Source organism: Hyla sarda, chromosome 1, assembly GCF_029499605.1.
Source record: "Hyla sarda isolate aHylSar1 chromosome 1, aHylSar1.hap1, whole genome shotgun sequence".
Classification (NCBI taxonomy): Eukaryota; Metazoa; Chordata; class Amphibia; order Anura; family Hylidae; genus Hyla; species Hyla sarda.
Genome location: NC_079189.1, coordinates 306576668 through 306601731, shown reverse-complemented (window position 1 = coordinate 306601731; position 25064 = coordinate 306576668). Strand labels below are relative to the sequence as shown.

The window sequence follows — 25064 nt, the reverse complement described above, 5'->3', positions numbered from 1 at the left end:
TTACTATTGGGACGTACCAAAGCAGTCCCGTAGGGTGGGAAAAAAAACAACCACCAGAGAAAGGGAATCAATCAGTCCCGAGACAGTACTCACGTGTCCACAAGGCCTGCGGACAAGCCCCCAGGCCAGGGACAAACTAGGCAAACTGTAGATGAACTAGGACGCCAAAAAAAAATAAAAAAAATAAAAAGGACCATCCTCTGTAGAGACTGAAGAAAAGGTCGACCAGGTAGCCAGAACCATACCGGAAGAAGATCGGAAACAACTTCAAGAAACACAGCAAGGAGAGCAGAGTACACCCGAGCAGAAGACGAGCACAGGAGGTGGAGACAGTCAAAGAAAATTGTAGCCAGCTCCCCGTTTATAGTTGCTTAGTCTCTGGGCACTTGTGGATGTTGAATTGGAAGCCAGGATGAAGCCGAGCCGTTACCCTGGTGCATGAAGAAAAATAAAAAGGAATTTCCAGCTCCCCAAAAAAATGGTAGAAAAAATATTAAAAGTCCAAAATGTTATTATTCCATATTAAAACCAAAAATTAATAACACCCTGTATAGATAAAAACCCTACGCGTTTCAGACTAATGCGTCCTTAGTCATGGGGGAACAGAAATCTGCTCTAGAGAGGTCTGGTGCATGATAACAATGACCTGAACAGCTGCAGACCAAAAAACCCTGTCCAAGCATCCCAATCCCCCCCCCCCCCCCGGTGGGCACCCGGAAGGCGACAGGAGCTGGACTGGCGTAATCCGGATGACCGGAACGCCGTCTAACTCGGGAGGACATGGACCCCGTAGGAAGAAAGGAGCGGAATGCTCTGTAATGGGGCCATCCCGGACACCGGAGAGACCGACATGGAAACTGCAGGTGTCCTAGTCACCTGGAAGACGAACCCGTAAAATCAAACTGACAAGAAGCTAGTGGAATACCCTGAAAAGGAGCCTCCAAGAACACCGGAGTAGCAGACGTGAAAATTGGAGGATCCAGAGTCTCCTGGAAGACTCACACCTGAAGAGTAAGGAAAACAGACGTCTAGGACTTCGAGGAAAAGTCCTAGGAGACGTCTAGGACCCCAGAGGTCCAAGCGGACCAGAGCACTCAGAAGAAACATCCCGCCAGAACAGTAACGGAGGGGGGAAACAAAGGGGAACCCAGCTGGGACGTGCAGGTAAGTTATTCCAGAAGACTATGGTGGCAGTGCAGCACAACTGACACTGTCAAAAGGGAAGGAAGAACACACCTTTCCAGGGAGATTGCGCAGAGGGAGGAAAAGAGCAATGGTAGGACCCAAACAGCAGACTGTGGCTAGACCAGCTGTCACCAGGCCATACATGAATACATAAACTCCTCCAACAGAGGAGAGGGTCAAGGCTGTGTCAACAGAGAGTCAGGCTGCAATGGTGGACAGTAAGCACACAAGCCTAGACAGCAAAAAGTTCTGTTGATTGCTCTGAGCAAACAACAAAGGCAGAGCCTGATACCCTACCATATGGCAGCAGAAAAATGCTCAAACAAACAGTCCCCCTAGTGGAGGGGAAACAAGGTGGTCAAGATGTGGAAAGGGGATTTGCAAAGTGCGCCAGGCACTGTAGGGGCAGGGAAATGCGGACCCACAGCCACAGAAGGGAAATGGGTGGATGTAGCCCCCAGGGCCCCTGCGACAACCCATCGCAGTATGGAGGAGACACCTTGTGCCCCCCAGAGGGATTGGAATCCTGCACCCTGAAGCTGGGTAAAAATACGTGACTACGAATTAAGGATGTCCCGATTTTTTTTTATTTTTATTTTTTTAAGACTGAGTACCGATACTTTAAAAGTACTCGTACTTGGTATCGGCGAGTACTAGAATTAAAGAGAATCTGACAAGGGTTACGCGGTTTCTGGCGCTGTTTACGGTGCCGATATGTGGGTTCCGTGCTGCCAGCAGGACCCCCCCCCCCCCCCCCCCAGACAGCCAGCAGGTCGAAAGGGGAGTCCCTGATACCGTGAAAATACCTGGTATCTGCCCTGATACCGATATTAGTATTGGTATCTGGACATCCCTACTACGAATGCAAGTAACAAGCACACACACACAAATACGTTGAGAGCCATTCCGGACGATGACTAAGGCAACAGAGTAGGTGCCTAAGCCACCCTGGATAGAAACCCGGAACGATACCTGGAGTCCTAGGGAGGGCCTGCCCTGACTGTGTGGCCCCCTCATCAGGCCCCATGCCAGAACAGAGGTGCCAACCACAGAGACCTGTGGGGAAAAGAAAAAAAAAAAAAAGAAAAATCATAGGAAGCCCTGAGGTACACCCCACCGAACAGAAGGAATGTGGGCTCTACACGTGCAGAGTGGCCTTGACATATGTAGGGACACAGATACGGTAGTAGTGGGGTACCAAGACTGCAGACACAAAGGAAACCGCAGACCTCCAACAAACTAGAGGAAGGAAGGTATGCCCTTAGCAGACCAACATTGCAACCTTAGAAAGGAGAACAGAGTGCTGTTGCTGTTAAAGTCTCTGGAACCTACAGAAAAAAAACGCACACCATCTCCTAATGGTGCCACACACCAGAACACTCAGGCGCAGACTGAGAAAGTATGTGGAGCAGGAAACATGCAGACAGTGTCTGACTTACAGGTAGGAAAGGTCCCATGAACCCACAGAGAAGCACTGTGCGGAATTTCACCTGGAAAAAGACTGCAGCCGCGGCATCGGCAGAAACGGGGGAGGTGACGCGGTGGATTAGAAAACCATGCAGACACAGCCTGGCTATGTGGCATAGGAAGCATGGCGATGCCGGATCCCTCAAACGGAAACACAGTGAAGTGAGATATCAGCCTTCAGACAAAGTAGCAGGTATGCAGAGAGTGTTACCTGAATTAATGCCCACTGTGTGGAAAGTGTAAGATAGTTGACCTGACTTATTAGTAAGCCATGCGGGAAAACAGTCTGGCCGACTGGTATGGAATTCTGAGCGCACAGGGTCACTCCATTCAACCTCCCACAGAGAGCGGAGTACTGGAGTGCGGCCTATCCCAATGGGCGACCTGGTGGTGTAGAAGACCCAACAGTCAAAGGACTGTCGGAATGGCATCAATCCAGTGTACCTGTAGGGACCCTCCACCAGATCCCTCACCCTACAGTGAGGTACGGGAAACCTGGCTATGTCCACGGCAGCCCTAGGATCAGAGATAGATGGCGGCAGAAACCGTGCAGACAACAGTCTGGCTGAACAAGAACACCTCCAGGTGTTGGAGGCAATAACTGTGCCCATTGTGGTGGGAGGACGGGGAGGCCTAGTACACATGGATAGAAACCCCGCCCCCCTGGGAGATAGGGGAGGTTGAGGAGCCGTGGGATGCACCTCTGACATCCCGTAGTGTGTCCATAGGTATACCGCGCACAGAAGTGGGGTACCGGAACTCCATCCACAGATACATCAGTTGTGTGATGTGAGACAGGCGGTGTAGGAAACCATGCAGACCACTGTCTGGCTTACTGGTATGGATCCATAGTATACAACGAATCATTCTGTCGGACAGCTCGCACAGTAGTGACGTACCGGAACTCCAGCTGCAGATACATCAGCTGTGTGATGAGACAGGCAGCAGAGGAAACCATGCAGACCACTATCTGGCTTACTGGTATGGGTCCATAGTATACAACGGGAAGTTCCTTCGGACACCTCGCACCAGCAGTGGGGTACCGGAGTGCTAGCCGCGGACGCAGCAGCTGTGAAACAAGTGACAAGGAGAGACTGTCTGGCATAATGATACCGGGTCCAATCCATCCCCACACAGGAACATTCCCATGGAGATCTTACGCTGGATGCCGCGGAAGCGGTAGCCTGTGGAAAAGGGAGTCATATAGCATGACATGCCAAGAACACCCCCAGGATGGGAGGCTGGATGACCTGACAGATGAGTAATCTCAAAAGAAACCTGAGCACCTGACGGGAATGCAAGAGAGCTTGCACATTGTATGGCACTCCGTGGTAGAGAACAGATTGCTTGAATATATCACCCGATAGTTTACAAGGGAACGTGACTCCCTGGCAACAACCCACCACAGTGGTTTGCATATGCTCTATGACAGTGAGCAACAATGCAGGATTAAGGATGCCAGAGTACCTAAAGCAGCTCATGTCTTGTGTTTTAGCAGGTCACCTTCCAGGGTGACAAACAAATAAAGCAGCCCTCAATATAGACCCTAAGAAAGGATCCTCCAGATATTAAACTGATAACAGATATGGCCGTAGAAATCTGAGTGCGATACACATATTGGCCACAAGAGGGTGCTAAACCACACCAAATGGAGTTACCAAGGAAGATTTTTTTATTTATTTTTTAAATTATTGTTTTGTGTAAAAGTATTATGCCATAATGTGGCTGGAAGGGAGAATGGGACGCAGCAGGGCGCGCTGCAAAGTGCTGCCCGCGGAACCTCTCTTAGGCAAGCAGACAGAAAGCCCCTGGAGCAGCAGACTGCTCATAGCGGAATGCTGCAGAAGCGCCTGCTAAGCCGCTGCACAGCTCCGAGGTAGGGAACAGTAGAGGGCCAGGAAACACGAGCTCTCGCCAGGCTACTGCCACGGGAGCAAAGAGAACTTTGCCAACGGAGCTCCGCCAGCTCCCGCAGCAAGTAAGGAGGGTGGAGTTAGACGCCGTAGAGAGGTGCGTACCTCACTGAACACTGCCCCCAGCAGCACGGGAGCCGGAGAGGAGAAGCTGCCTGTCCTCCCGGCTCGCACGATCTATGTGCTATACGAGCTATGTGCCGCCATGATCCTTCCCCGACCTCCCGCCGGCTGAGCACACTGGTGCGTACCCCCGCCGAGTCCGCGCAGCAGATCCGGGGACAAAGTTAGAGGAGCTCCCTGGTAACCCCCTTAATAAAACCAGTAGATTCAGCCGAAGCTGCATGAATAGAATAGCGAGGGTTAACCCCTCACCGCCTGGACCCCAAAATCAGCCCCAGAAATAGGGGCATAACATGCTCGCTCAACGAGGGGAAGGGGGAGGAGGTGGGAGGAGGGGGGGGGGGGGGGGTTTGTATACTCACCTCAGCCGCCACATACTCACCATCAAAGACTTTGAACAGCTAGGGCCACCTTCCTTAAGCCAGCTTAGCTGGCAAACAACGGCAAATGGCGGACCCGGACCCAGAGTACACAGTCAGGCACTAGTTGTTGGCGAAGAGGGGGTTAACGGCACATCCAGCAATGCACCGTGCCCCTAGCTCGCAGGTTGGGGGATCAGGCAGCGCCATGCTCCAGTCGCCCCATGCTAGAGAAAACAACAAAAAGGAAAGAAAAACTAAACTTTACACTGAAACTAGGGAAAAAACAAAAAATATTTCATTTTCACATGGGGTAAAAGGAGAAAATGGACCCCAAAATTCGAAGCCCAATTTCTCCCAAGGAAATACCCCATATGTGGACGTAAAGTGCTCTGCTGGCGCACTACAGGTCTCAGAAATGAGGGAGCGCCATTGGGCATTTAGAGAGAATTTGGTTGGAATAGAAACTGGGGGCCATGTGTTTAAAAAAGCCCCCATGGTGCCAGAACAGTAGACTCCCCCAGTAGAGGGGTGCAGTGACCATTTACACCACACTGGCTTTTGACAGATCTTTGGAACAATGGGCTGTGCAAATGAAAAATAAAATTTTTCATTTTCATGGACCACCGTTCAAAAAAACTGTCACACCTGTGGGGTGCGTAAATGCTCACTCTACCCCTTATTACATTCCGTGAGGGGTGTAGTTTCCAAAATGGGGTCATATGTGCGTGTGTGTGGGGGGGCACTGTTCTTGCCCCATGGGGGCTTTGTAAACGTACATGGTCTTCAACTCTAGCCAAATTCTTTCCAAAAGCCCAATGGCGCTCCTTCTCTTGAGCCCTGTAGTGCGCCCACAGAGCACTTAACATCCACACATGGGGTATTCCCTTACTCAGAAGGCTTTTTCTCCTATTACCCCTTGTGAAAATAAAAAACTTAGGGTAACACCAGCATTTTTGTGGAAAAAACACAAAACTAATTTTCACGTCCAACTTAAATGAAAATTTGTCAAAGACCTGTGGGGGGGTTAAGGCTCGGTATAACCCTTGTAACAAGGGTTACACCCGTGAGGGGTGAAGTTTCCAAAATGGGGTAACATAAGGGTGTTTTTTTTGCGTTTATGTCAGAACCGTAGCAACCATCAGCCACCTCTGTGCAAATCGCCAATTTAGGCCTCGAATGTACATGGTGCATGAGCCCTGTTGTGAGTCCACAGATCAATTTAGACCATCATATGGGGTATTTCTGTACTCAGGAGAAATTGCGTTACAAATTTTGGGGTATGGGACAACAACAGCATGTTCGTGTAATAATAAAAAAAAATAAAAAAAATGCTTTTTTACACTAACATACTGGTGTAGACCCCAACTTTTCCATTTCATAAGGGTTAAAAAGGAGAAAAAGTCCCCCAAAATTTTTTACGCAATTTCTCTCAAGTACGGAAATACCCCATATGTGGCCCTAAACCGTTGCCTTGAAATACGACATGCGCATTTGAGGCCTCAATTAGGGATTTGCACAGCGGCGGACCCGGATGCAAGCGTTACAATTGCCCACAAATAACCTACAGCAGTGTTTCCCAAACAGGGTGCCTCCAGCAGCATGCCTGGACAGTCAATGGCTACCAGTGGGGACCAAAATTTCCACAGGCGTACCTGTACGCCCTGCGTCCTAAAGGACTCAGTTCGTATGCGAACACCCTGCGTCCTGAAGAGGTTAAATTAAAAGTCATCAGACTATCAATAGATGTAGATCAGCTCCAACCACAGAGGATCAGGTAAGTGCGCTGCCACTTTCCAGGACAACTGATCTTCTGGCTGCAATAGCGCCAAAGCCAGGAGATCAGACCCACTGCATGACCAAGGATTACTTTAACATGCATTTAAATGCCACTGAATGTTGACAGCAGTATTTAAAGTCTTAAACCCTTAATGACAGGGGTTTCTTTTTTTTTTTTTTTTTTTTTGATCCTAGTCTTAAAATCCATAACTTCCAATTTTTAATCTATAGGTCTTGTTTGTGGGACTCATTGCAGTTTGTAATGACAACAAAATGTATGGTGAAGCCAAGAACAATTTGTGGGGCAAAATTGGGGGGAAAAAAATGCCATTATGCAACTTTTAGGGGGTTGCGTTTTTACGCAGTGCACTTTTCTGTAAAAGTGACATTATCTTTATTCTGTAGGTCCATACGATTCCAACAATACTCAATTTATATAGGTTGTATTTAGCTTGTGAACAAAATTTTTTTTACATTTTGTAAGAAAATTTGAAGGCTTAAAATTTTTACATTTACGCCATTTACCGTGCAGTTTAATCAACATAATATTTTAATAATTCAGACATTTACGCACGCGGTGATACCACATATGATTTTTTTACATTATTTTATTTATAAAATGGGAAAAGGGGGGTGAACCTTTTATTAGGGGAAGGGGTTATATACAATTACTTTAAATTTTTTTTTAGTCCCCTTAGGGGACTATAAAATGGAATCTTGATTCCTAATACTGGTTAATGCTGTGTTATTACACAGCATTGATCAATGTTATCTGCGGTCTGTTGCTCTAACCTGCCAAAGCTAGCTGGAGCCACAGACCGAACATCCATTAAGGTGATCAGGACCACACGATTGTTCTGCGGTGGACCCAATCATCCATAGCAACCAGGCGGCAACATTCATATTCAGCTTTGATTGCAGGATCTAAAGGGTTAATAGCCTAGCAGCGGAGATTGCCGCTGCAGGCTATTAGCAGCGGCCCCTGGCTGTTTATTCTAGCCGGGGGCTACGCAGTACGGAACGGATGACATCACAATCCCGCTCTGTAGCTGCTCCCCCTTCCTAGGACGTACCTATAAGCCCTGGGGAGGGAAGGAGGGGTTAAGAGATGGGCTCGATTTTTGGTCATAATCACATACCAGGAAAAAAAAAAAAAGCACACATGCAAAACTGGTACCAATATAAACAACAAATCACATAGCAAAAATGAGCCCAAAGCAGCCCCAGAAAAATGAGTTCTAGGTGGTCAGAACAAGGCAATTTTAAATATCCTAAGTTTGTTTTTTAAAGCAATACAATAGAAATGCATGTACCATGGGTATCATTTTAGTCATACTGACCCAGAAAATAAAAAGAACATTTCAGATGTACTATAAAGTGTAATGCATAAAAATAAAACCCTCCAAAATCAGCAAAAAATAAAAAATAAAAAAATGTGTTTTCCAATTTTCCCCCACAAATAATATTCATAGTACATTTTATAGCAAAATGAATGGTGCAATTACAAAGTGCAATTGGAGGAGAGGTATAGCTCTTAAAAAGGTGGAAAAACTAAAAATGCAAAATGATAAGATTCTGTGCCCTTAAAGGTGTACTCTTTTTCCAATATATCACCCCTTGGGGCAATCCAATAGTACCCTATTTTCCCATATACCAACTAAAATGTATAACCTTTATTGTAAACTAATCAAAAATATCCACACATTTAAAAAGAGTCAGAGCAGTAGGGTGTTTTTAACCATATCAGAGCAGTCTCCGAAGGAAGCAGAGTGTGAGCTGCAGGCACACTCAGCGATAGACAGCAACTAATAATCTCAGTGGAGATATTTACAATACAATTGATCCAAATCAAGGAACACTGCTCTGACACTTTTTAAATGTGTGGATATTTTTGATTAGTTTACAATAAAGGTTATACAATTTAGTTGGTATATGGGAAAATAGGATACTATTGGATTGCCCCAAGGGGTGATCTATTGGAAAAAGTGATTGGATTAACCCTCCATATACTGGTCTTGACCAGTGCATTGATCCCCTTAAAAGGTGTACTCTGGCGCTTAGACATCTTATCCCCTATCCAAAGGATAGGGGATAAGATGCCTGATCGCGGGGGTCCCGCCACTGGGGACCCCCATGATCTTGCACGCAGCACCCCAGTTAAAGTCAGTCCCCGGAGCTGTCACGCCCCCTCCCGTAGGCTTGCATTGAGGGGCGGAGCGTGCAGTTACACGGGGGAGGAGGTGTGACGTCACATGCCGTCTGCCCCGTGTTCGCCGGTAATCAGACCCGGAGTGAACATGCTCCGGGGACTGATTTTAACTGGGGTGCTGCGTGCAAGATCACGGGGGGTCCCCGGCGGCGACGGGACCCCCGCGATCAGGCATCTTATCCCCTTATCCTTTGGATAGGGGATAAGATGTCTAAGTGCCGGAGTAACCCTTTAAAGAAAATGACCAGTGCTAAGAAATGTATCCCCTACCTGCATGAGGGGTAAGACCACTGGGACCCCTCTATCTCCCATACAGGGCCCCGGCTGAACTGCTGAGTGTGACGTTTCGCACACTGCACGTCAGCAGGTACAAACACAACACCTCCATTCATCTCTGAGGGAAGGGCAGAGACACAGCGTTCCTGTGTCTCCACCTCTCCTATAGAGATTAATGGAGGGGCGTGTTTCGACCAACAGACGTGCGAAACGTGCTCTAGCAGCACAGAGTGAGGCCCAAGCTGGGGCCCCGTACAGGACATCAAAGATCTCCTGCGGATAGGGGATATATTTCTTAGCACTGGACATCTTTAAGGCCAAAATGGACTGTTTAAGGGGTTAAAAGCTGAGGGAAAGCAATGCATTCTGGGAATTATAGTACTGAGCAACTACTTAATCAGGAAGCGCACTGCATATTTGACACAGGAAGAAACTCAGACGAATATATTTTTGGTAGTTTCAGAACTGGGGCCATGTAGGAAGATAATTTTTTAAATGTGCACACACAGGGTGGTATGGTGCAAAATTATAGCCTCTGTACTCTGAACATTTGTAGTATAAAACTTAGAACATGAAAATGTAGTTACACAAAAAGACATTATCTAAGTGATTTCCACTGGGGACACAGGCAGTCTAAGCTGTCGTCCAATTTTGCCTAGACACATGCCAGCATATGGTAAACTTGGGAATGACATTTGTCAGTTAAGCAACAACATGATACAATGAGTAAACCTGCTTGGGACACAGATAGCTGGCATCTGCCTCTGGGGTTGACTGCCAGAGGAGCAGAGACAGCTCCCAGGAAGCAAAGGTTTATGCTAGTTTTTCAATGGCATGTTTTCTAAACTCCAGTTACACAACTGCGAAGCTAGGGTAGCTGAATTCAGTGAGCACAATACTTGTGGTTTGTAATAAACCATTAGATAACAATCTAAAGGATTAAGTCCTGTGACCTACCTGCTCTGATCAGAAAGCTCAGTGCCCGACAAGGGAGAGGAAAAATTGTGCAGCTATGAACTGCCAAAGTTCTCTCAATGATTGGACAGTGCACTTTATGAATTCTGTGCTGAATAATGGCGAAAATGGGCAGAGAGTCTGGTAATGCCAGGCTTATGACTGTACTAAAAAGGTGCATAAACCTTTTAGCAATATTTTGTTTTGCTACAAAGTATTTTAAACTTATTTAAATTTCCATAATTTTCTTAGTGTTAAGACTGTTTTTTCACCATTTCCATTCCAGTTTAACCATTCGCTCACCTGTTTCAAAGAGTGGTGTTGAACAGAATGTTCTGACTTTATCTGTGCAGGGGAAGAGCTCTGCAGTATTCGCTGCTCAATCTCCTGCTCTTGTTGCAAAGCTTTGACAAATGCAGCCTTCAGTCTGTTAGTGTGCTCAGCCTTCAGGGTCTTCTTTTGGTTAGAAGTCATGCAAACATCACACATGATGGTCCCATTCTTTTCCTGCCTCCAACGGCTGGTGAAGTCAGTCTTGCATTGGGCACAACTATAAGGCTCATGAGATGCAGGTGGTGGCACAGTTTTACCTGTAAGCAAACCAGTTTTAGTTACTAAAGAGTAATAAATACAGTACCTAGTAATTGAATGCGCAGTTAAAAAAACTAAACATACCACATCATTACAGAGAAACACTATAAATCCAAAACAATTATTCACTTCAATCTTACCCTGGGTCTCCAGCAGGTTCTGCACTACCTCCTCCAGACCTACTAGGTAGATGAATTCATTATTGGCTGCACTTGGAAGAAAGTTAAGTTCTGGAGCAGGTGGCTTGGGTGGAGGAATCTCCAGCAAGGTTTTCTCCAACTGCTTACGTAGGGCAAGCTTGGCAGCTGCTTGCCGGCTAGCAGGAGATTCATTAGCATTACCGCTTGAGATGCTGGTGGCATTTCCGGTTGTTCCAGCTGAACCCTTCAAAGAAGTTGGGGATGCCTAAAAGGAAACAACAGATGGCTGTAAACTAAATTCTTAGAGGTGCTAACAGGTATGCAATTTACATTGTGTATAAATGTAAACATGTAATACATTTCCTTAAAATGTTAAAGGCACTGGGGAAAATAAAAAAAGAAATTACTTATGAGTCTGATCCAGTTTTTTTGTTTATTTACAAGCTACATATTAATTGTTCCCCTACAAAACAAAATACCTGCTGACAAAACAGACACATTAAACACAGACATATTAAAAACCACAGTGAGGGAAAGTCCCTGAAGGCTGTGACTAAAAGCAGTTGGCGAGCGTGCCACCTTTAGCTATTGCTAAATAGAGATAGTAAACATGCCGCAATCCCCATCGCATGCAATCCACACAGGGTTGCCTTTGGCTTTGCGTGTCAATCAAAAGGTGGTGTAACATCACAGGAGATAACACAGTAGGTGTACATCACTGCAAGCCACACTGATTTTTCCTGGGATAAAGCCAACAGATGTCTGAACAAGGCATGAACTGCATGAGAACACCAACACATACTGCATTGCATTGGCAGTTTTAGATGGTTAAAGGAAATCTGTCAGTGTCACCTGCACTAACCTGTCGGTACTGACAGGTAGTGCAGGTGACACTGATGACAATGGTACTCACCTTGTCCCGGTCCGTGGTGGGGATCTCCTCTTATCTTCTCCAGTATCTTCTCTCCAGGCAGCGGCTTGGGCTATGGGCTGAGCCTAATGACGTAACTGCTGCTGCCCAGGAGCCTGCAGAAAGCAGCAGCAGCTTGGGGCATGGGCAGAGCTTAGTGATGTCACTGCTGCTGCTCTCTGCTGGGTCCCGGGTCCTGGGAACAGCAGTGGTTAAGTCACTGCATATTCGCAGTGCACTGGAGTGGGCATAACAGTTTTAGTTACTAAAATGCAAATTCAGCTGGAGGCACAAAATGGGTCGGGGGTCACCGGTGGATCCGTTACGTGTGACCCTACCCTAAGGCTAGGTAAACAAATTAAAAAACTGCCACTGCAGTTTGAGTCAGTCAGAAGTATATTCAAAAGGAATAGGAAATATAAAAGGACTTCTATTCCTTCCTGCTGGATCCGCTTGATTTTGGCTCAAAAACTGAAGTGGCAATTTTCCCCCAAAAAATGCCAGAAAAAGAAACCTAGCATAAAGAAGATTGACACATTTAGTTTTTACTCAGTACTCAAAAGACACGTATATGCATTTACCAACCTGTGGTATGTTGACCAGCAAGCTCGTGTTTGCCACATTGGCTACACGAATCAGTCCCTGTTGGATGATCCTTTGACCTTGCATCTGCACACTGGGTACTGATGCTCGGGGAGCAAGCAGTAAAGGCGGTGGACCTGTACTTGGATGTTGCCTGATATTGTGCATCTGCTGAGGAGACACAGAAATGGGCTGATGGTGGGGAGGGAGGGAGGGAGGGAAAAAGGATAAGATAGTGGGAAAACATGTGAGAAGTAAAGATATTGTGAAAAAGGAGCAACAGTAGAAACAGAAGTTACAAAAAAACAAAACAAACCTCAAGTAATTCAAAAAGTTTACAGCGCAGAAAACAAATCCCTGCTTAACACTTAATTACTACTGTGGGTCAATCCTATATTACATGAAATATTATTAGATTAAAATATTCAAATGTCAGTCAGCACAACTGCTTTTATAGATAGTGAATATCCTCTTGCATATTGTATGCAATGACATCTACAGTGAAAACTATGCTGGCAAACATCCTTTGTGTGGCTAAAGAAAAGGATGGCTAAACAAATACTTATAAGGCACAGTGCAAATGATGCTTACCTGTGCTCCTCTCACAAGAGGTGGCATAACTATCTGTGTAGATTGTTTAGCTGGTGCCTGTTGGCCACCTCGTACTAATGGAGGAGGGATAACCGTTCCACCAATACGGGATGGTACCTGTAAGCAGAACAAGTGAATTAAACTACAAATCCGCTGTACTGAAGTTATAAAGTATATACTAGGGGACAGATTTTAATAAATAAATTCAACTACAGATCTAACACAATGCAGGGCATATCGGCCCTTACTTGAGATTAATCAATAAATAAACCTTTTGTGGCGCAGTCTCTTTCTGGATCTGACTCTGGCGTAGCTTTTTAAGTAGCACCAGTTTAGCTTCTTCTAACCGTAATTCTTCTTTAAGTTGCTTGATCAGTCGCTCTCTTTCTTCAGGGCTGCTTCTCTGTATTAGCTGTGAAGAAATTTTTTTACTGGAATTAAATTACAAAGGAGGTTGTAAAGAGTTAAAACATTTAGCTGGAGCTTTGAAATGAAGTGTAAATAATAGGGTTTATTCTTAACCCCTTAAGGACACGCGCCGTAAATGTACAGCGCTGCATAGAGTCACTCTGCGCACAGTGCCATATATTTACGTTGCAGCTGCGGCACAGCTCCTGCACTTGTTTCATTCACGGCGGCTGTCAACACCCGCGGACACGCCAGTAATGGCGGACATCAGCGATGTCCTGCCTGTGAATGTCCTGCCTGTCAATCAGCACAAAGCAGGGCATACTCCTGACTCTGCCTTACTGCATGCCCTCATTCATTTTCTCTCATCTCCGATCTTTCTAGTCTCTGCACATGCAGTTGTAAACAGAGAGAAGATTCAGAGCTGCCAGCTGAGCTTGTCTGATCTTGTCTGCCAGCTGAGCTTGTCTGCAGTCAGATTTAGGACTCCAGCATGAGTCTGAAATCTATAGGAGAGAAAATAAAATTAGAAAAATCCCCTCCTAATAAAGTTTTATATCCCCCTTTTCTCATATTAATACACCAAAGCATTAAAAAAATAAAATAAAAAAAACACACTTAAATATTAAACATATTTATGGACATTTATCAACGGGTTTAGTCAGGTTTTCTTTACTATAATTGTCGCAAAATTGTCGCAACTGCGACTACGTGATTTTTCGTGCGACATTTTGACTGGAAAGCGAGAAAAGCAAGTTTTCCAAAAATGAACTACGTAGTAATAATTTTAAAATGGACTATGGGTAGTCAGGTATTTATTAACCGACAGTCGCAACTGCGCAAAAAAAAGTCGCAACAGGGTTAAAAATTGACTAAATTTACTCCAGCTCAAACATGGAGCAGAAAAAGCTACTACCAAAGTAAAAAAAGGAAAAATTGCTTACATGAAAGAAAATCATCAACAGGCTGAAACCAGTTGATAAATAAGTCGCACATAAGCAAAAAAAAAAAAAGTAAGGAAAAAATTACTAGAAAAAAAAAAAAAAAAAAAAAGACTACATAAGCAAACATTGATAAATGTCCATCATTTTGTATTGTCGCATGTGTAAATGTCCGAACTATAAAAATATAATGTTAATGATCCCCCTACAGCCAATGGCGTAAACAAAAAATATATATATTTTTGCTGTCACAAAATGTAAAGAAATTTTATAAAAAGCGATCAAAAAGTCACATATGCGCAAACATGATACTAAAACTACATATCATGGAGCGAAAAAAATGAGCCCTCATATTCCTGAATACGGAAAAATTTGAAAGCTGGAGGTGGTAAAAATAGGGCAATTTAAAAAACAATATAAGTTTTCTATTATTGTACCGCTTTTTAAAAAAAAAAAAAAAAATCTCAGAGTATGTAACCATGGGTCTCATTTTTATCTTATTGACCCAGAGAATAAAGAAAGCATGTAATAGTTACCGTAAAATGTACAGCTTAAAGCGTACCTGTCATAGTGCAAAAAAAAGCGTACCTTTCATAGTGCAAAAATCCTGATCATGTACATATAATTTTTATGTGTCTCGGACCTATATATCCAGAGATATAAGCATTTATCTGCTGGTGAGTTACTTTTTCATTGTGCAGGCTGGAGGGGGCGTGTCAGTCTGTCTCCCTCACAGGAGCAAGCCTGTGCAGTCAGCCAATCAGTACTCTCTACTCTAACCCTTTCCTCTCTGGTTTTACGCTGTGTCATGTGTCAGAGGAAGATAATTGGAGCTTGCCTGCAGTAATCAGAAGACATTATGGTGAATTCATAACAGGATACAATGTATAAATAGAAGAATAGATCTTTTTAGATAAAAGCACAGCATTTTTATGAATACATGTTTTATCTGTTTTATCTTCTCCTAGTAAAGCTGGATGCTAATCAGCATAACTGTCACTATATGTGTCATTCATCTTTCACAGAGACTCCTTAATGTCTGATCAACTTCGTCATTCAGGAGTCTGAGAAAGCTTTGACTATTTCAGCATGCTGGGAGTTGTAGTTTAGTAACAACTGAAGCTGCAATGTTTGTAAATAACTGTGTTAGAGCAGTGTTGCCTCCAGCTGTTGTAAAACTACAGCTCCCAGCATGTCCACACATCCTTTATCTGTAGTTTTGCATACACAATAGAAATCTCCTATACTGGATAAAGGTATGCTTTACGGCCGGTATCCAGTATGCTGTAAAATCTAGACTAGTCTGTCTGGATAAAAGACAGGCGACCCCTAGTGGTGGCTATTTTGAGCTCGAATTTCAGGTGAGAAAAAAAAAAAATTATCAGGTGTATATTGTGAAATGTCATATTATAATGAGTCCTGCAATATATGAAAAGTTTTTAACAATGACAGTGCCTCTTTAAAAACAAACCCCCAGTGTCATTGCCAAAACTGTATTACTCCGAAAATGGAAATCGGCCGAAATACCCACTTCTGACGAATTACCAGCAGCAATTAACCTTACCTGTGCCTACGAGAAAATACTATCATTAGGTAACGACACTCACCAAGCTTTCCTATCTAGGTGGAGCTGTTGGCTCCGTTCTACACACTATGTGGGAGTTTAACCTTTTTGCTCTATACATCGCACCAAATGACCATCCAACCGAAGTGAGACAAGGTCTGGGGGTTGAGACTAAGACTCTCCAGGATCTGGGTCCTGGCTGGAGCTCAGATCAGGAGGTAGCCCAAATAAGGAATAACGGAAACAACTGTTGTCCGTAAAAGGGGCTATCACAGGCGCCAGGACTTTGGTAAAGGTCCGCGGAGAAGCGGCCAGACCGAAATGGATAGCCACAATAGAAAATGACCGTCCGGAACTGCAGAGCGGAGGTACAGCTGATGACCGGGAAACAACGAGATGTGGAGGCAGGCATCCTTGATGTCCACCGAGGAACAAAAACTCCCCTTGAACCATGGATGCCAGCACCGAACAGAGACTCCATTCGGGATGGGAATGCAAGATGCTGACTAAGATACTCAAGAACCAAGACTGGGCGAACAGAAAAGAAACGCCTTTCTTTGAGACCACAGAGCGGTTGGAATAAACCTTGAAAACATTCCCTTGAAGCTGCATGTCCAGGCATTCTGAAGGGTAAGAGGCGACCAACCACCCGAGAGAGGTCGGCGGGTGGGGGGGCGACCCTTCAGGCCGAGGAAGGCCTACGTGTGCCTGATGGGGCCGCAAAACGGCCGGAACGGATAGCCGACCGCTGGGAGGAATGGGATCGGAAAGAGGAGCCCTCTTCCCATGAAGGCGCCTGGCTGGACCCTTTGTTGGTACCAAAGGTCCGCAGAACTGGGAGGAGGACTTACGACAGAAAGCGGTTCTGTGAGTCTTACCAGAGGTAATAAAGAACTCTTTCTGCCCGTCGCCTCACTTCCTGAAGATAGTGTTCGCATTCCAGGCTTAAAGCCACATGAAGGGACGGTGGCTACCAGGTAGCTTGTGGTAAAAGGCGGCACAGTGGCTGCACATGTAAGCAGAACACAGAAAAATCTCCGGCTGCGGAGCATCGGAGAACTAGATGAAATAAATCCTCCAGAGGGATCTTGAAGACTACCATGGCGGAGTTGGAAGACCATACTAAAAAGGGCCTTTGACACCCAGGCAGAAGCAAAAGCAGGAAGAACCTGCTGCCTCAAGGGCAGAGATTGCCAAAATATCCACCTTCATGTCAGCTGGATTCTTGAAGGCAGCCGCATCAGCCAACAGCCAGGTAGGCGCCTTAAAGAGGCGGGAGACCGGCGGATCCACAGTTGGAGAGGAGGTCCACCGAGCAATGAGGTTCATGGCGAAGGAATACCGCGCTTGAACCTTCTTCGTTTCCTGAAAATTCTGGTCAGGGTGACTTCAGGCGGATACCCGCAGGGTGTAAAATTCAGCGTGAGAGCTGAAAGTCTTGAGCCCTTTAGATGGAAGGTGTCTCTTATGGCCGAAACCACTGAGTACACCACATCAGGCACATCCGTGCGGTCCTCTGAGCCGGAGGCCGAATTAGAAACCTCATCCACAAGTTCTCCAGGTGAATGGGAACGGGGTGAGGCAGCCCTGGAAGAGGTCGGACACGATGAAAGGAAACTTCTGGATCACGTCCGAAGTTCCTGGGTCCTTTAGCTGGAAGGTGTCTCTTATGGCCGCAACCAATTAGTAAACCACATTAGGCACATCCGTGGGGTTCTCAGAGTCAGAGGTCGAATCCAAAACTTCTACCACAAGTTCTCCAGGTGAATGGGAACGGGTGAGGTGGCAAAGAAAGAGAAGAGAGAAAGAAAAAGAAAAAGAGAAAGAAAGACTGACTGAGTCAGATGACACACCCCTATGATGCTGTGAGAGTCAGAATAGGGGGAGAGCGGGACCCTCCGGAGGGCCGGTGTAGGGAGGGCCTCTCCAAGGCAGTCACCACATAACGGGAGACCTGAGCCAAGTCCGATATAGACTGGGAGAGTGAGGGAACTCAGGCTGGAGGGGCGGCCGAACCCACCGGGTCTGGAAGAACAACCGGGGTAGAGTAGCAGGGGGGTCTGGGGGAGCAGTGGAGCAGGCAGAACCAGACAGTTTAGAGTTACAATATTAACAGATTAAAGGAGTGGCTAACACTCCAGTTAACTGTTTAGTGGGAGGCAGTTCTGGGCCTCTCTCACCCAAGACGGTGTTCCATTTCACTGTGTTGCCGATACAGTCTGCTTATCTTTCTGTTTCACATGCCTTGAGATCCCCATAGACCACAATGGACCTATTTTAAAAATTAAACCACGACACTAACACTCTGTCCCACCCCGGGACTCTAACCCGTGGTGGTCTCCAGGCTGTCAGAGAGGAGAAATGCCGTCCAATAGCAAGGGAGGGGCGTGTTAGGAGCAGGGGGCACCGCTGATTGGCCCCTGCCACCATAATCGCATGCACAGCGCTGATTGGTGGACAGTTCACGCCCAGAGAAGCTTCGGCGGACCTGGGTGGGCGGAGCTAAAGCACACCGGGCCGAAGTATTAACAAGTAGTCTCGTAATGGCGCCCGCTCCTTGCCCCGAGCACACACGCAAATGCATGTGCGCTCGCGGGGAATTGAGTGGACTAGACGCCGCCGGCAGCAGCCGCTGCTGAAAGTGAAAGTAAGCCGGCGCTCAGAGCGCCCGCATAGGAGAACGCCACGGCTGTCAGCCGCATCAATGTAAATAAACAGACCCACAGTCGTTCCACACACACACATGAATAAAGTGTAGAAAGTTGTGCCTAATCCAAACTGCCACTGCTCACCCCAGTAATAAAGGACCCTCTGTCCAGGCCAGCCTCATTAGACCCATGAGAAAGGTGGGCCAAAATCTGAGGGTCTCCAAATGTTGCAAATATGCACCCAAGGAGAAAGGGAAATATACTCACCTAAGTCAGAAGAACTTACCTCATGAAGTCTTCCTATGAAGTCTACAGCCAGCTTTTATCACCTGCATCATGCCGGGCCACCATGTGCAAGCGAGGCGAGCAGGGAGATAGGGTGACCCGGACCCATGAGGTACAAACCCAGTTCCCGAGTCCCCACATGAAAACAGGAAAGAAAATGGAATAAAAAAATCTAACACATCCCTAAATCTAGGAGAAAAACAAAAAAACATAAGACATAGTTGGAAAGAATTCCAGACCATGTCCACCTCCTTAGACACCAAGCTTAAACTGATTAGCTCAGGGCCTGGAGGCGGGTATATCCTGCTGGGAGGAGCCGACTTTGTTGCCATAGTGTCATACCTCCTAGTGACAGCAGCATACACCCACGGTCTGTGTCCCCCAATGGAGCCGATAGAGAAAGAACAATTTTAACCACTTAACTCCCATGGACATGTATACATGTCCAGGGCAGATGATCATTGCCGCAACTGGACAAGTATACATGTCCATAGATCTCGTGGGTACAGCGGGGGTCCCCTTACCTGCCTCTGTATTGTCCGATCAGCGATTGATTGCTCCAAGCCTGTGATCCAGACCGCCTATAACACTGCTATATATCAATGCTAAGCTATGGCTTTGCAGGGATCAGTGTAAAAGATCAGTGTGTGCAGTGTTATAGCCCCATATGGGAGCTATAACACTGCAAAAAATAAAAATAAAAATAAATAAAAATAAAATAAAAAAGTGAAAAAAAAAGTGAAGATCATTTAATTAACCCCTTCCCTAATAAAAGTTTGTATCACCCCCATTTCCCATAAAAAAAAACTGTAAATAAAAATAAACATGTGGTGTGGTATTGCCGTGTGTGGAAATGTCCGAATTATAAATGGTACCGATAAAAATTTCAGATCATGGCGCAAAAAAAAATTAGCCCTCAAACCGGCTCGTATGCGGAAAAATAAAAAAAAGCTATAGGAGTAAGGAGATTAAAATTTTTAACGTATAAATTTTCCTGCATGTAGTTATGATCTTTCAGAAGTACGACAAAATCAAACCTATACAAGTAGGGTATCATTTTAACCGTATGGACCTAAAAAATAAAGAGAAGGTGCCATTTTTACTGAAAAATGTACTGCGTAGAAACGGAAACCCCCAAATTTACAAAATGGCGTTTTTTCTTAAATTTTGTCACACAATGAATTTTTTTTATGTTTCGCCGTGGATTTTTTTGTAAAATGACTAATGACGTTACAAAATAGAATCGGTGGCACAAAAAAAAAAGCCATAATATGGAATTTTAGGTGCAATATTTAAAGAGTTATGATTTTTAGAAGGTGATGAGGAAAAAATTAAAATGCAAAAACTGAAAAACCCTGCGTCCTTAAAGGGGTATTCCAGGCCAAAACTATACTGGCTCCGGAAAGATAAACAGACTTGTAAATTACTTCTATTAAAAAATCTTAATCCTTCCAATATTTATTAGCTTCTGAAGTCGAGTTGCTGTTTTCTGTCCAACTGCTTTCTGATGACTCGCATCCCAGGAGCTGTGCAGCTCCTATGGGGATATTCTCCCATCATGCACAGCTCCCGGGACGTGACATCATCATTGAGCAGTAAGACAGAAAACTTCAGAAGCTAATAACTATTGGAAGGATTAAGATTTTTTTAATAGAAGGAATTTACAAATCTATCTTGATAGGAGAATGAATGAGACAGTCGGCAACTCGCCACGCTGGTTCTTTCGTGAGATCCTTCTTTATTACGGCATACTCACAATGACATGACAGGGGAGAGAAACACTGCGGGGGGTACAAAAGTCGGCAACGGAACAGTTTCACACAGTGAACGTGCTTCTTCGGGCCTAAAATGCAGAATGGAACGCACGAGCCTTAAGTACAGGTATCCAAACTTCTGCACCTATGGGGAAAGGCTACGTGCATGAGGATGTCATGGGTAGGTGGCAACCACTCGCGGTACTAACCCGCCCATGACATAAAGAGTAAAAACATAAGTGCAAAAATTTAAAACAGGGGGTCATATCGACCTTATCATTAAGGCCCAAAGGACCGCAAGCACCTGTTTTTAGAATCCAACAGTTTTCTCTTTGCAAGAGAAACCTGTCTAAGGAAACACCAGGTTTCGGCTCCACCTTATCAATACCTGCAAAGGTCAGTACGTCAGGATTTGCTCCGTGCGATTCCACTACATGGTTAATAAGGCGGGGGGCACCCTTTCGGGTCCAAAGTGAATACATATGTTCTCTAATGCAGTTAAATAACTGTCTAATGGCCTTTTCAATGTAGAAAAAAACGCACGGGCAAAAAATGAATTTACAAATCTGTTTAACTTTCCGGAGCCAGTTGATATATAAAAAAAAAGTTTTTGCCTGGAAGGTGTTAAGTCTCCAAACATTTACAGCAGAAAAAATAAAATATTTGGTTCAGTTTTTCCTTTTACCGCTTGTGAAAATTAAAAAGTATGGGGCAATACCAGCATGTTAGTGTAAATTTTTTTATACATTTACATGCTGGTGTAGACCCCAACTTTACCTTTTCATAAGGGGTAAAAGGAGAAAAAAATTAACTTTGTAACAATTTCTCTCGAGTACGGAGACACCCCATGTGTGGCCCTACTGTTGCAAAACTACAACTCCCAGCATGCTCTGACAGAACATACATGCTGGGAGTTGTAGTTATGCAACCAGTGTGCCTCCAGTTGTTGAAAAACTAGAATTCCCAGCATGTACAGTCTCAGTGCATGCTGGGAGTTGTATTTTGCAACAGCTGGAGGCACACTGGTTGCAAAACACTGAGTTAGGTAAACTGTTTCACAACCAATGTGTCTCCAGCTGTTGCAAAACTGCAACAATCAGCATGTATTGACAGTCGAAGGGCATACTGGGAGTTGTAGTTTTGCTACAGCTGTTTCATAACTACAACCCCCAGCATGCACAGACCAAAGGGCATGCTGGGAGTTGTAGTTTGAACTCCAGCTGTTGCAGAACTACAACCCCAAGCATGCCCTTTGGCTGTGCATGCTGCAAGTTGTTGCTAAGCACCACTGATCGCGAGGGGACCCCTGCTGGACCAGGGCAAGGTAGGAGACCCCCGCCAGCCCCGATCGCCGCCCAGCAGGGTCATGATTGGTCGGTCATTGCGACCAATCAAGTGATCGTGAGGCGGCACCCGTTCCAACTCACTCCTGCTGGGCAAGGGTGAATGGGGCTGCCTAGGAAAGCCCCATTCACCTTTTTCCCCGGGTCACCAGAGACCCGATTGACCCAGAATAGCCGCAAATCGGATTGCCGACATGGGGAGTAAGGTTTGTACGGGGTGCCTGCTGATCGATATCAGCAGTCACCTCGTCCGGTCCCCGCCTGGCGAGCAGCGGGGACCGGAATTCCCACAGGAACATAGCCTGAGATAGTTTAAAAAAGTTTATTTAGTGACAGGTACTATCTAAAAATGATAGTTAAGAGAGTTACATACAATATTACCATCTTTACAGATAAATTGTTAGATCTAAAATAGAAGCAATAGATAGGTGAGGTCATAATCTTACCAAAAACGTTTCAGAATTAGGCTCCTTTGCCTGCTTTGTTAGGCCATTCATCCGAGGACTTGAAGGTTCATTATCAGATAAAACTATAACATCTGGAGAGGGTGCCCTCTTCTCTCTCTTTACATCACTAAGGAAAATAAAAGACACATTTGAACATTAGCTTTTCCCTATAAACATTTAAAGCCATGGTTTAATATTGCCACCATAACAAAAACTTGACTTTGCAAGTGTAGCAATTAAGTCACAAATTATTCTATTAAAATCTGCATATTTTATAGACCCACTATTGTTCTATATTATATCAGTTGTCCTGTGAAAATTATCTAATCCTCAAATAAGTAGCAGTGGTCTGACCCCTGCGATCTCCGGAACAGTACTCCCACTCTCAGTGAGAGCGTGTGTTGTAGACTCTGTGCACTCCATTCATATGCACAAGTACTGGACCACTGATACTTCTCTCCCATCCACAGGATAGGGAATAAGATCATTTTCACCAACACCGTTTAAAATAGCGCTCCTGGTATCTGGAATTTCTGGACATTTTAGTAATTCCATTGCAGGAAATTGCTGAATGAGTACTTTTCCAATCTGACATTGCTGACAGGAATAATAAGTTAAACTCAACAGAACAGCACAGCATACACACATTACTGAAGAAACTGGACTTTATAAGTTCTTGTGCTATTAACAACAGCAACAATACCATAAGTTATGGAGCATTGTGTAGAACTATAGTTCAATCTACTGGTTGTTGGGGTACACAACAAAATGACCACCTGCTGTGTTCTGGTACTTTGCTGAGGCACTGTGGACAAGGACAGATGCGTTTCCCTATACTGAAACGTATAACCAAAGTGGCCTAACAGTAAACTGAGTGCTGTTAGTAGACATCAGACAGGTGCCAAGGAGATTACCCTTTAGTTAGGGCTTATACTCACTAAAAGCAAATAGAAGTAAAAAAAAGGATTGGAAATGTTGAATTTTAAAACACACATCTGACAATGCCCAGTCCAAGTGGCTGCTTTAAATTCTGTTTCTGTGAAGCTGTTATTCTGTCAGTATGTTCAATCAACAACATTTAAGAGTTTCTACTGTAAGGTGACATACGGTTTCACTACCTTTTCTTGCCTTTGCTAAAATGACCGAAGTAACTGAACAGAAGAATGGCGATTTTGCTATTTTTACTTTAAAACATACCTTCGGAACAATTACAATTTAAGATGTTAAAAAGCTCTTTAATAAGGGTATGACTGATTACCTGCGGAATTTCTGCACCGTACTTGCTGCAAAAAAATCTGCAGCAGATTTTGCTACCATTGACTTCAATGGGACCAAAGTAAATTCTGCAAAACTACCCTCTATTGGGGATTTTCTGCTGACCCATTGAAGCCAATGGTTGCAAAAGCTGTGGTGTTTTTTTCCACAGAAAATACACTGGAAATTCTGCAGGTAATCCGCCAGTGTGAACATACCCTTAGGGTACACATGTTGTGGTTAAAGGCTGGTAAAATTGAAACCATTGGCCACTGCATAAGGAGCAGGTCACAGTCGAATGCAACCCACATTACAATCACTGCTAACTGTAATAACACAAATCACATGCATGCTATGACATAACCTGCATACATAATATGACAAGACTATTCTCACATGACAAGAGTATTCTCATTCTCCCACAAAAAATGCAAGAGGAAAAATAGCATGGGTGATATTTGTTACAGCTTCCACTAGATGGCATGCAAGTCCTCAAACATTTAATCTATATCTTCATCATAGTTATTTCCAATGATAGTTCTGTCATTTAAAAGCCAACACCATCCAAAACACGTAATTATCGCTTTGGTGGCTTTTACTTGGCTTATCTGTGTCACATTTGTATGTTTTGATCAAATGTTCTGAAAATCAGCACACACCCCTTAGGCTACAGTACATGAAAAGCAGTGTGTTGTAGTCACCGCAATGAGATGTTCATTTCATTAAATGTCTGACATGTCAGTCACGGCACCTGAACCTCCCCTGATCACAGCTTCTGACAGGATATGGCAGAAGTTTAATAAAACAATATGTACTCTTTAACCAAGACGGAGCAAATTTTAGGTTTAGGACCTTGCAATATCATGCTGTAAGGTTGGGGCTCTAGCACAACTGAGGATATGCAAATATGGCCTTAAGTTTTATTGGATGTATTGCCCCTTATCAATTATAATAACGGTCTCCATATTATTTAACATATCTCACCCCAGTGTTAAATTCCCACTTCTGAAGCCAACTATACAGGGTTGACTATAAATCATGTAACTGTAGATGTTGACAGCTACACAACTCCAGGGGCCTATCTGACCTTTTACTGGCCAGGCAAGAGGAGCTTATATACATATGAATAGTAAATATAGTTAGATGTGTAAGTCTGCATATAATACAATTTGTATCCAGTCTGTATTGGATGGCAGACTGCTGAACGGACATTGCTGTCACACAGTACAGGGTGCAAAGTGAGTGGGAGAGCATACCGCCATAATTAGGTTCTCCAATCCTCCCCCTGAGATCCCAATGATAATGTTATTCAAAGGAAGACAAAACTAAGATTGCAGCCATC

General features: G+C 44.7%; 1 protein-coding gene across 5 annotated transcripts in view; it reads right to left on the bottom strand.

Annotated features, from left to right (window-relative positions):
- Positions 1-25064, bottom strand: part of GATAD2A (GATA zinc finger domain containing 2A) — a 125430-nt gene that overhangs the window by 24653 nt on the left and 75713 nt on the right. For all 5 annotated transcript variants that reach the window (XM_056518215.1, XM_056518212.1, XM_056518214.1 and 2 more), the window contains exons 3-8: positions 22469-22595; positions 13351-13491; positions 13080-13196; positions 12492-12680; positions 10997-11261; positions 10569-10855 (exon numbers count right to left, since the gene is read on the bottom strand). In XM_056518215.1, coding sequence (XP_056374190.1) covers positions 10569-10855; positions 10997-11261; positions 12492-12680; positions 13080-13196; positions 13351-13491; positions 22469-22595 — 1126 coding nt within the window. The remainder of the gene's footprint in view (positions 1-10568; positions 10856-10996; positions 11262-12491; positions 12681-13079; positions 13197-13350; positions 13492-22468; positions 22596-25064) is intronic.